A 13066-nucleotide genomic window follows, 5' to 3' on the forward strand; every position below is an offset into this window, starting at 1 on the left:
ACACCACTGTATATTAAGAATCATGACACAAAAAAAACAAAACACCTTTACAAAGTGTTTCCAAAAACCTTCAGTGGCACGTGAAACTCCAGGTTTTTGGCAGCCAGTGATAACAAAAAGAAAAAGCAATGGGACATGCTCATTCTGCCTCAAACTCCACACTGCACTTAGGCAAAAAACAAACAGATGGACTCTGTCAGGCTTTTAGCAGGAATATAAGCAAGTTAGCAAGTGGTGGGTGAAAATGACCGGTTAGTGTAACTGGATTCCTTTAAAAAAAAAGTCTTAAAAAATGCTTAATAAGTCTTAAGTATGACACAATTTATGGGTTTCACAGGTTTATTAGAATCCAAACAGTAGTTGGGAGTTGGAACAATAAATAAATGGGCTTTCAGCATGCTCAAGTGATTCAACAAAGAAATATGAAGATGTTATTGTTATTCATTATGAAGGCCCAAATATAGCATCAGGTCACACCTGCCTTATTGTGGAACAACTAAAAGGCACATACAGAACCAACATATAATGTAGGTGACATACATGCAGTAGTGAAAAAGAAGGAAAACACAACCCCATTGGTCATTTACTTTTATGTCCTACAGCACAAGACATGAAAGTAAATGCCTCAACAGATGGAGATCTGGCTAAACGCCACCATATCATGTCCTCACAGAGCTACATGTAGACCGCTTACAAAAGGAACAGTGCTCGTTTAACACCATCACACATCAGCAAACTGATTAAAAGCATATTAAAACAAAAACAAAACACTTTCTGAACAAAGCATTTCAAGATGATAAGGCGACATCTGTTTCATTTCAAATCCTACAGTTTAAATTTGGAATGACATCAACATAATTAAATTCTGGACTTGTTTTCAATTATTATATTATATTATTATAAAAAACTAACATGACATCACAGATGCTATTTAAGGTATTTTTAATAACCCACAATTTAAAACTAAATAGTGTACAACCAAGTAAAATGCAGCTTCTCTCTCCTTTCATTCAATGTGCTAAAAGCATATCAAATCTGGTTTTTGGTGGTGACTTGCTGCAGAAAGGATTCCTCCTTTGATAACTGAAGACACTTGTTCACCGGGCAGCCACTTTTGATCACTTTATCAAAAAAAATGATTTCTAAAAGCGTAAAGTAAAAATCCGCTCATTACACCAGGATACACTAGGTTTCATGTGGATTGTGAATGTCTCTCTTTTTTTTTTTTTAACTTTTTAAAATGGCAGGGCTCTTATATTAGAAATGCGGCAACATTACACATGAACTTCACCTCAACATTTTGTTGAATATCAGTTAATTGTTAGTCGTTCCTGGTTTCTTCTTCTTTGTCCATCTCATGTGTTGCAGCTCGCATTGTAAGAAGGAGGAGCCTCTGAAACACACACCATCAAACCAACTGGTTAATATTTAAACACTGTTAAATACCACACTTTATATATTGCCACAAAACAAGCAGTATGAGCTAGGTCCTTGTATTCCAGTTGACTTTGTTCAATCAGAATACACTCTTGTTTGGACCACATTAGTAGCTGTGGTTCTCCTGATGGATCAAATCACTGCACCTATTTTCACAGCATGAAGCTAGTTGGGTAACTAGACTTTATCCCGCAACTGGACTTTCCTATATGTGAATTTGTAGAGCCAATCAATCTCCTATTAATTTCCTTAAGAGTACTGCTGTGGGGAAGAGCTGCATTGATTCTGCAAAGAGCCACACCCATGGGATTGCTGAGCAACACCACTAACACCTTGCAGTGACTGTGTCACACCAGAAACTTTTACTGAACTACGTTGGGGTTCATGAGACTCTGTTTCTGGTGAACAGGGATGAGCTGATGATACTTTACAATTAGTAAGCCATTGCATTCCACCAACATGAATTCCTGTTCCAAAGAATTCCATGCAGATTGAGATTTTAAACTGGCTGCCATGCTGCACAAAGGTACAAAACATTCCTACAGACTATGACATAATATGAAGCATGGTGGAGGGATCATCATGGTTTGGGCTGCTTTGCTACCCAGTCTTTCAATCATTAAGGGAACAATAAATTCAAAACTGCAGCAAGAGGTTTTGAAGGCCCCAGAATATCCAGACCAGTTGCTGGTAAAATCATCATACAGCCATCTATTTATGCTTGCCATGACGGCACAGGTAGCCACTGTAGTATTCCCAAAAGATAAGCGTTGCTATTGAAACCTCCACATCAATGCTGATATAGGAGAAGAAATCAAAACTGGATGTCAGAGTCCTGCCTTAACCATTAGTGTTGCATGGCCTAGGACTGTTAAATCGAGTCCAAAGTCTAATAAGCAGCTACAGGAACCATTACTTAAGGAACTTCTAGGAGTAACTAAGGGTTCATTAAAGTTGTTGCAGTCGATACTGTGAGTAGTTACTCAGCGATGAGGCTTGAACCACCGCTGAAGTTTTTTAAAAAGTAGAGTCTACTGATTTCTAGAGCAACAGTGGTAGATTGTGTGGCAACTGACCTTTTGGATAATCTGAAGTGCTGTAGTCTGGAGGCAGGATCTGTGGTGTTGCCACTGAAGTGGTACCATTCAAAGAGGGGTAAAGACTTGTGGTTCCTGTGGACCCACTAAATTCAGGCCCGTTGGGTGCTGCAGCTGGTCCGACTGGCTGCTGGTTTTGAGGAAAAAAGAGGCCTGGTGCATAACTAAATGCATTGGGTGACACCAGTTGAGACTGCCGCTTGTTTTGGAAGTCCTCATTCATCAAGGCCCCTCCCTCTGCTCCTGGGTGGTAGTCAGCTGGAGGAGCGCTGGGGGAATTGTGGGAGGATCCCCTAGAGCGAGGGGCAAGACGAGGAGCAGGTTTTGGGGCTGGACGAGGGGGCAAGGTGGGCGAGGAGGCAGAAATGGATGTGTCTAGTGTTGAGTCAGAGGCTGGCGTATCCTCAGTGGAAGGAGCAGATGCTTTTTTGGAAGGCCGTTGTTTTTTGTCTAATGCGACGTTCCCAATGTGGATGGGTAGTGTCAGCATGACATCAGGAGACTTCAGACACACCTGGTTCATCAGCAGAACAAAAAAAAGAATGTCGGTTGGTGGAATAGACTGATTTTCATTCTTTGTCAATATTAGAGGATGTAAATCTGCTTTGTCAGCTGGTCAAAAGTTTAAATCAGCACAAAAAAAAAAAATCACATTTTTTAGACTATGGGAGCTCTTGGCTCTTAGGGATTACTAGGAATTGCTTGTCACTGACCTGATTATTCAAAACCTTGGCTAAACATTGGGATCATCATTTAAACTGTGTGTGTGTGTGTGTGTGTGTGTGTGTGTGTGTGTGTGTGTGTGTGTGTGTGTGTGTGTGTGTGTGTGTGTGTGTGTGTGTGTGTGTGTGTGTGTGTGTATATATAAATAAATAATATAGGTTCTTGCAGCTATCCTCATGCTTACAGTATTGCACATACTACTCATAATTTTTCAGACAGGTAGCAAAGCAATACTGAGTATGTATCAGAGAAGGAATATGAACCTACTTTGACATAATATTCGATCTTTATAAGCTCACAGCCAGCGAGGGAGGACTGAGGCAGGGGAGGAACAATGATCTGCTCCTTCCACTCCACCTCTTTGCCAGCTTTCACCACGCCTCCCTCCACCTCCGCTATTATTCTCACATCATGGGTCGGCTTCTTCGTCTCATAGGTCACTCTCTGAAAACATACGACTATGGATAGTCAGAAACTGTGATCAGTGTGTTTTGACTGCAAAATACAGCCCAAAGTCAGCGTGTGATCTGACAAATAGGCTTCTGGAAGAATAGTCAAAATTCTCATAAGCACACTTTCAAACATTGTGGAAAGCCTTCCCAGAAGAATTGAAGCTGTAATAGCTACAAAGCCTAGGCCAACATCATATTAGAACCCTATTCATTAAGAATGGTATGTCAGTTAAGTTCATATGCATGCAAAGACAGATGAACAAATACTTTTGACATTCAATTAACTTATAGAAGAAAATGCCAGAAGGGCCAGTCCTGCTAAATGCGAGCAGGACTGCTAGTAGCTAGCAATAGTAAATTTAGAAACTGTTATTCCTGTAGTGTCAGACTCAAGTTTGGTCTTCTGTTGAGTTTATCGACGCAGCAATCATATTTAGAAGATAAGAAAATAAGTTTAAAACATGGATTGTAAATGTAAAAACATAACACTAAAAGTGAGAAAACTAATACCAGAAGGTAACCAGAGTTAAGGAGATATAAAGTTCTAACCTGCATCAGACTGGCTGCCATGTTGCCAGTGTTCTTCCCAGATTGGTTGTGGATGTTGGCGGTCACCTGAATGATCTCTCCTGGTGTGTAACCCTTCATGTGCGTCTGAGCCCTCAAGACTATTGTGCCAGTTTTCATCAACATGTAGGTGAACTGCTGAGTCACTGCAGATGAGCAGGTTCCCTATATGGGTCATGGCAAAAGACACTGAATAGTATAATTGACTTTAAATTAATTTGGTGAATCTAAATGCCAATAAGTACAAAACAAAGCAAATAACACTTAAACAGTTTCTTGTCTAGTTATTCAAAGGATTAGAATTAACGGTTCACACAAATGCAGAACTCTAGATTCCCCATTTATTGCATTTAGTTGACAACTGCACACCTGCTCTTCATCAGACTCTACCTCCTCCCTGTCCCATTGTTTTCAGCTCTGCACCTGCCCCATGGGATGAGGAAGATGTGCAAGTTCTCTTGTGTTCTTTGTCCAGTTATCCAAAAATCTAAAGTTTGTGGATTCATTGGAACTATTTCTGATAAACAGCAAAGTGTTAGGGTTGGTCCAAACTCCAAATCAAAAACTTGGCTGTTGTGTGTTTGAACTCTGAAGACTAATTAACTCAGTGTTTAGGACCAACCATTCAGGGACTGAATACAGACATACAGCTATAATGTCTCACCCATATATCTGGCACTTCATTCAGGTTCAGAAGGCTTAGCAGGAAGAAAGCTTTCTCTGTGGTGTAGTCCTTGGAAAATCGTGGTGTGTCAATAAAAGCCCTCACTCTGTAAATGATCCTTCCATAGATGCCTTCAAAAGACGTTGGAGCAGTGGCTGTGGGGAAGAAGTAAACTGTGTTAGTTTGTAGTTATACAGTAGCATGAACTACAGTTGTTTTTAAAAGAGTTAGTTTTTTGCAGAAAGAGTGAAGAGCACCCAGGAGCAGGGATATTTTTTCCTCAGGCGGCCACAATATTAGTGATCTGTCATTTTAGATTTAAATCCTTTTAATGTCTGGAAGGGATGTTTGAGTAACTCCTCTAAAATGTGTTAACCCTCAAGTAACACACTTATTGAACATGAAGACTATAAAAGACTTGTTGAAGAATGTAGGGACCAAAAGAAAACATTGTGAGAATAAATACTCAAGTAAAATACAGATACCTCAGAATTGTTCATAGGTACAGTAACAAAGTAATTGTACTTTGTGCTGTGTTTAATTAACCTACATGTACAGCTGTGCTTTAAAACATTGTAAAAATGTAACCAACTCTGCTTTCTGTTTGTGTTTTTGTCTATAACATAAAGTAGGATAAGACATGGTTTCTGTCAACACTAACTCTAGTCCTTTAATGAAGCTGTATAGTTCTGATACTGTGTGCATGAACAGTAATAACAGTAATATTGGTAGTAGCATAACTTGCAGGGAAAAAACTAACTACCTATTTTGGGGCACCAAACATTTGAAATAGCTTTCACTGGATTTGACTGACAATGTTTTTAATGTCCGAGCCGCTGAACTGAATTTAAAGCTATAATCCATCCAGATTAATTCCAAAATAGCTGCTGAGTTTTGACACCTTTTCCCAAAAGAACTATGATATTAATTTATAAAGTATAGAGCTCTTCTCTTTATTAACCTTCCAAACCTTGACAAATACAGAAACAAACCAAGAAACAAACCAAGAAACAAACAAACAAAAACTTCGTAGGCACCTGCCAGCACTCTAGGAGTGAAAGCAAACAAGCTTAATGAATCATATCACATTCACAAAAACTGGCTTGACTGGTTCTGAGTTTCTGTGATCCTAGCTACATTACATAAAAGGCTTCTTGTCTTGTCTGCATGTCATCTTGCAGACATGCACCTACACAATGACTAAACACTGTTGCCTGTGTTCTATTGTGTGACAGCCAAAACAAATCAAGACAATGTATAGAAAGGAAGTCAAGTATTTTATTTCAGGCAACAGTTTTGGCACTGAATAAAAAGTTAACAAGTCTTCAAATGGTGATACTAAAATATTTCCTCATTATTCAACTGTCTCGTCATCTTTATGCACAGTTATCTTAAGAGTCCATAACAATTAATGGTGTAATCAGGGAGTTCTCTCAAAGATTGCATTGTTATGAGTCAGTGGAACACACTGTATACTGCTGATGTCACAGTAACCATTACAGGGATGGTACGGGAAAGCATCCACCAGTCTCTTCTTAGTTAGACACCATCATGGCACCTCATTCAACTCATGTATACGCTCTGCAATTGTGGCCCGTTCCAGAGAAAAGATGACTGATGGCAGGTTATAAGGGCCAAATTATCTGTTGTGGTGGCCCCAAAACGAGAACTGTTGCAATTGCTTTATCACTACTGATGGACAAAATTCTGATAGTGCCAAAGATTTAGAGTGACCTTATCTCACAGCGTCAGTGCTGCCCAGCATACCTATGTCAGTGACGCAGTCAAGACTCATGACTACACTGTTGTTTTTCAACACAACACTGAAAAATGAACAACCCAAAGCCTTGCTGAAGATCAAATAGTCAGGCAAAAATGTAAAAACAGAAGAAGAAAAAGCTAATAAAAGGAACAAATTTATGAGCAGGTTGTGAACAAAGAATCAATTTGATCTCTTAACCACTTTATCTGGAGGTTAAACTAAAACCACCCCAACCATCATGAGAAATAACCCTTCACTAGCGGTGTGCGGATTGATATTGAAATATTGATTCTTCCAATACCAGTAATTTATGCTCGAAAATCGATTCTCATATTAAAATATCACCATTTTAGTACTTTGGGGTAAATTTGTAGTTTTTCATTAACAGGAACACAGTGGAAAGAAACTACATCATTGGGATTATCTACATTGGAAGGAACTACCTCCTCTTACGCATTTCACAGTCATATGTGAAATACGGCTGAATAAATGTGTCGCAGCCTCTGGCGTGCGCACTCACAATGGCTGAGCGTAAACAAAGTCATGTGTGGACGTATTTTACCTCCACAAACAGCCAAGACGCGATGATGATACATGTGGCAAGAAAGTGAGGTGCTGTGGCAACGCCACTAACCTCGTCAAACACGTCAGAGTAAATCATATCGCAGAATATGACGAGCGTATGTTGAGGCGAACTGACGAGACAACAAAAGCATGCATATTGTGTACACACACACACACACACACACACTTAACATTTTGGGAGGAAAAGAAAACCAGTCCCATCCTCACGACATGCCAGGACATGTCTGACAAACTGGGAAATGCAAGGGGAAAATAAACACATGCAGAATTATCCCATCAACTTCACCTACCTGGTATGAGAAACTTGAAGGGAAATGTGTGCAGTCCCTCTTTCAGGGTACCTATTTGGGACACAAAGCACAAATAAAATCCTTTGATGGAAACAGTAACAGTTGCCCTGTTGTTTCCAAACAGTCAGCTATGCCTCAAGGCTGCAGTGGAAAATGAGAAGTTGTAATCTTCACATATTGTCACATGAACCAGTTCCATTTGCAAATTTGTCTCAATTATCACAACAAACCATCTCACAAGGAAGTATTTTGTGGACACTGGACATTTGCACACGGTTTTAATTAGCATTTGGAAGCACACCTTTGTCTGCCACTGAGATCGTGCTGTTGAAGTACTGCTCCTCCATCGTCCATGCTGTGTCATTGAACTTATTGGTGATGCCGCAGAAACCATTGCAGTTCACTTTGATAGCTGCAGATAAGAAAATACACAAGTTTAACTACAGACGATTCGTAGTAGCCACAGCAGGAAACACTTTTCGTAATCAGTCTTTTCCTCAAGGGTGTGTTATTGGTCTGTTTAATGGCATATTGCTCCAGATTTATACAACATCAATATGTGCAAAAGACCTGTAATAAACACCCTTCAGGAGAGTTTAGGATGCATTATTTGATTTGGGAAATAGCCTAAGCCAGCTAATGTTTTGTAACAAAAACAGACCAAAAACCAATTACTGGTCAAAAGTATAAAGAAAGCTTGACTTTATACTGAAAACCATAAAATGCTTGAACCAGATTTTCACCAGATTAGGAAAGTGTTAAAGGCAGCCAAATATTCCACAACATTGTATTGTTCCTACAGTCTACTGTTGGTCAAAGTCTGAAGGTTATTTAACTAGTCTGAATGCTTTATTACTGTTTTAATGTAATCCTTCATTAACAGAAACAAAGGTAACCATTACATAAAATCCAGGTCCTACATTTTATGAACATAAAAAAATACCCCAGCTTTACAGCTTCAATGTTAGACAAATTTGTTTCTATTTTGTTCATACATCATTACTTATTTAAGCAGTTTTGTGCTGTTGGTGCCTTTGGAGAACCATCTCGATTGAAAAATGATCTAACAAGTAATATGGTTTGTTAAAATAATGACTTACCAAGAAGTTTGTGCTTCAGCTTTTGTGATTAAAGTTTTAAAATTGAGTTATGGTGTCTATTACTGAATGCCAATTAAATTTCACGTGTTTCAGCATATGCTCAAAATAAAGGCACATCTACCTCTGAAAGAACATACCAGCAACAATAATACCTGCTAATAACGTCCAGGACCTACAATGTGGTGATGTTTGTCCAGAAATTAAATGGTTGACATAAAGGTAAGAATGTCCATCTTTTCAATACAGTCTGTGGTCCAAATACATGTTGTTATATTCCCAATTTTAAGTCACATAAAAATGTTCAAAATGTTCTCAGTAACACATTCGAGTTAACAGCAATAGAAGAAAGCTTTGCTTTGCTGTCCAGGGGCACACTGCTACAATGACGGCATCACATGAACAGAATGAAGAGCGCCAAAAACGTTTAGAATATTAAACACAACCTTTACCAGTCTCAAGAAATCCCAAAACAAAACAGAACATATCAAAAGTTGTTTGTAGGTTCTTCAATAAACTGGCTGTTTAAGTGAATAGTGGTGAGTGAAACGAAGATTTTTATTGCAGTGTTAATATTTTTCAGTGGCGCGTCTCATCACAGTACTTAAAATAGTTTAATATACCATTAGTATTTTAAACGGTGAAACTGTAGCATGTAGCATAAGAGATCTTGAGCCGACAGTCCGACCAGCTTTACCTGAAGAGGAATGTAAACAGACCAGAGGCCTCGCAAGCATTCAAAGTAACAAAACACAAAGACGCCACTCAGCAGGTTGAGAGCTACAAAGAGTAGAAGAAACCTTTCCCTTGCAATCTGCATTCAAATGTGTTACCTTTTATTGTCCTTGTTGACACAGTTTGAGATGTTAAATATCCCAAATAAGAAGAAAGAATAAGTGCATTCAGATGGATGAGATGTTGCTTTTAGAGCAATCTGGACAATGACGCTCACTTTTCCTGTTTCAAGTTTCATTTTGGTCTCTTGATGACAGTCTTAAGTATGTTTAAATGTACAGTCTGACTGTACAACACTACAAAATAAATAAAACAACAGAACCAATTAGACACTGCTCAACCCCAGTGCATTACTTTAGAGGGTCCCTTCAGAGAGGGGGGGCCTTGACACAGAGCCAAAACTGGAATAAGGCAGCAAAGTGATAGAGTATTTAGTACAGTCGCCTCACAAAAATGTCCCTGGTTAAAATCCTGGCTGGTGCTTTTCTTTGGGGACTGATGCCTGTGTGGGTTTCCTCAAGTTAGTTTTCACCAAAGCCAAGCATGTTAGGTTAATTAGTCATTTTAGATTGAATATGAATGTCGGGTAGGTAAAGTGAGGTGTATAGAATACAGTGCTGCAATAATGTATAATTAAACTTATTTTCTGAGCTAATCTTTCAACTTTTAACTAAACTTAAACTACACGTAACATAAAAACAGTAGGAAATCTATGCTTATAAAGCTGAGTAGGACTGAGGAGTTGAACTAGGAATCATGTTAAACAAATTATAAACTATCAAAACAGAATATTTACATAGTCCAAAATCCAGTTATTTTGCTGTAATTTAATGAAAGACCGTCAATTTTTTTGTTTTGGATAGTTTGGGAACTTGGGATAAAACATTGAACCAAGTGTTACAAAACACAGAAGCAAATTTCCCATTAGGCCTCATTAAACATTTTCCATTGAATCAGTGTGCAGAGCTACACCGCGGTAAACGGCCAATGAAAAATCATATGCAAGTTTTAGAACCACAAACACAGAACACCACAGGATGGCTTTTCAACCGCTGAGTGATCTTCAAATAGGAGAAGTTATTTCTAAAACCAGGCGTAGGAACAGTGTAGGAATTACGACTCGTTACCAAATCACCCCACTTCCTCGTTTCTCGAGGTCGACGTTTTCCCACCTGCTGAGCGCAGATGGCTCTTACCTTTACACTGCAGCGGTTGGCCCAGTTTTACTGTCACGGTTCCAGAGATGGACTCTCCCGGACTGTACACTTCTTTGTTTTTCTCAAAGGCAATCTTAAACTCCTGAAGCTTTCCCATTTTCTCACCCGACGCAATGCGAAACAAGACTGAAAATCACCTGTGCGTACAGACGACAGCGCTCACTTTTACCTCCTCGTCCCCACCCCTTTTAGTGACGTCATGTTCACCGGACAAACGTTACATAAAAGACTGCTTTTTCAGGCGTATTAATAACGAAGTTGTCTCTTAGCATATCTCTTAGCATAAAACAAGTAAAGTTTTCCAAATGTTTCATTTTCTTTGCCTAGTATCATATGCCTGAAAATATCTACATGCATAAAAACCCATTACACTTACCTGCAGCACTCACAGCCTCTGTATTCTCATCGTAGATCAACTCCCAGAACTTAATGGCTGAAGGAGAAGGACCGCCTCACAACCATTAGCAATTCCAGAGTGTTTTTTCCCCAGAAACTGGGAAGCAGAATTGACGACGACACACCACATACACCATCAGACCAACTGGTGAGCACTTAAACACTGTTAAATTAGGGATTACTTTATTAATCCCTCAGGTGCGGTTCCTCCGGGAAATTCAGTGGTGTCATTAAAAATGACACTTTTTACATTAACACAGCTGAATGAAGCATGAGCCAGCTGAGGGGCAACTGTCACATTTAAGATATTTAAGTATTCTCAGTGATATTAAGGTTAGCAGTGAGCAAACTAAAATTAACCCATCAATTAACCGCCTTGAGGCAACTTTTGTTGTGATTTGGCGCTATATAAATAAAATTGAATTGAATTGAAACCAACAATATTTTCTCCAGACTGTTTTTTTTTTCTTATTTAATTAAACGTAACTCAGCTGCATCCCCAGAAGGTCTCTTGTTTGGTGGCTTTCCATAACAGGTTAATATCAAATGAGCTTAGTTGCATTTGGATGAAGCTTATTAATAAAACCATGAGGTTGTATTACCGCATACTTACCTTGTTCTTATGTTAAAACAGTTAAGTATGTCAAAGACAATTAATTATCAATGATACCAACATTGTCTTTAGATAGTGACATTTATGCAATGTAGTATAATGTGCTGATGTCATTAGGGAGTGCTCTTGCAGATTACATTCTTATGACTTAATGGAACAAAGTAACAGCTGCTGGATTGCATTAGGAACTGTTTCTAAACCTGTTCTTGTTTTCAGTGGTGAAAAATAGGGTGACAGATGAGGTTAGGCATCGGTCCCTGTAGACTTTGATGCTTGCATACAACATTGTGATCTGTAGAGAGGTGGCCCAGGTGGCAGAGAATTTGGAAATGGAAAAAGTATGCACTGCAGAGAAGGGAAATCTAGTAGGTAGCAAGACAGATCAGAATCAGAATACTTTAATAATCCCTAAGGAAATTATGTATTCAGATTACCCAACCCTCATCCCCAATCAGTCGTGGCAGATGGCTCAGGCTCAGCCTGATAGAGAAGAGAGTGCAAGAGACAAGTGTTGGGGAAAATTGTGACAGAGGGATTGCAAAAAGAGTGAAAGGGAACATTTACAAACTAGTGAGACCTTTCTCCAACAGTGATAGGATGAAGAGTACAGTCATTCAAATGGGCACAGAAGAGAGCCACTAGTCCTCCACATCAAAAAGAGCCAGTCGAGGCAGTTTGAGCATCTGACTAGGATGCCTCCTAGGTTCGTCCTGGGTGAGGTATTCTGGGCATGTCCTACTGGGGGAAAGATATTAATAGACTTGTCTTTTTCACCTCTGATATTTGTTTTTGGGCTGCTTACAAGACAGGTAGACTTACCTGGTGAAGAGGCAAAAGGTTTAACCAAAACATCTTTAACCAAACCATATTGCTCAGACAGGGAGGAGAGAGAGGTGTCGTTTTGTCTTGCTTCCCCCGAGTTAGCCAGGGAGCCGTTTATTAGCATTCAACAACAACGACACAACAGCACTCTCTCACCCCACACAGGAAAAACATGGTCGCAGAGAGAGCGCGTCACGTGGTAACCGTGGCAACATAACGCTGCCGCCTGAAACAACAGAATACAGCTGCCAAATAAAACCCAAACAGCCCTGACCCGCTACATAGCCCCCACCTAAGGGGTCAGTCATCCCCGACAACCCCATTACCCAACACAAAGTCCTGCAAATGTCCCGGTGTCATCTTTCGGCGCACCGGCCGATCTCAGCCGGCAGGGGAAGAGTCACTCAGAACAGAACATGGGGTGCCACTAGCATCCCCTGCCCTGGCGACTGTTGAGCGAGCGGTCGGTACGGTGAGAGTCTGTCCTGATGCAACACCACCATACCCCTCGGGCCCAGCACAAAAGCTCCCCCACTGGCACCTGATGTCGTAGGCCCTCTTCTGTCGTACTCCGGCGCCGGCCTAGGCCTGGCAGGTGTAGTTATGAAC

General features: G+C 39.9%; 1 protein-coding gene across 1 annotated transcript; it reads right to left on the reverse strand.

The window, feature by feature from the left end:
- Positions 1-325: 325 nt before the first annotated feature.
- Positions 326-10789, reverse strand: arrdc1a (arrestin domain containing 1a). The gene is made up of 8 exons (XM_040028482.1): positions 10606-10789; positions 7879-7989; positions 7578-7628; positions 4941-5095; positions 4259-4441; positions 3525-3701; positions 2514-3048; positions 326-1393 (listed from the first exon to the last, which is right to left on the reverse strand). The coding sequence occupies exons 1-8, from the start codon at positions 10721-10723 to the stop codon at positions 1356-1358; spliced, it is 1368 nt and encodes a 455-aa protein (XP_039884416.1). The 5' UTR covers positions 10724-10789; the 3' UTR covers positions 326-1355.
- Between the last annotated feature and the right edge of the window lie 2277 nt (positions 10790-13066).

This window comes from Simochromis diagramma, unplaced genomic scaffold, assembly GCF_900408965.1.
Source record: "Simochromis diagramma unplaced genomic scaffold, fSimDia1.1 OVJJ01000781.1, whole genome shotgun sequence".
NCBI classification, from domain to species: domain Eukaryota; kingdom Metazoa; phylum Chordata; class Actinopteri; order Cichliformes; family Cichlidae; genus Simochromis; species Simochromis diagramma.

Bases quoted from the DNA above. Each gene is read 5' to 3' on its own strand.
- arrdc1a (XM_040028482.1), bottom strand. From the start codon at position 10,723: ATGGGAAAGCTTCAGGAGTTTAAGATTGCCTTTGAGAAAAACAAAGAA. The intron at 5,096-7,577 runs GTAGGTGAAGTT...TCTTCCCCACAG, and splicing joins CTTCAAGTTTCTCATACCAG to CCACTGCTCCAACGTCTTTT. The intron at 1,394-2,513 runs GTCAGTTGCCAC...TGTGTGTTTCAG, and splicing joins CACTTCAGATTATCCAAAAG to AGGCTCCTCCTTCTTACAAT.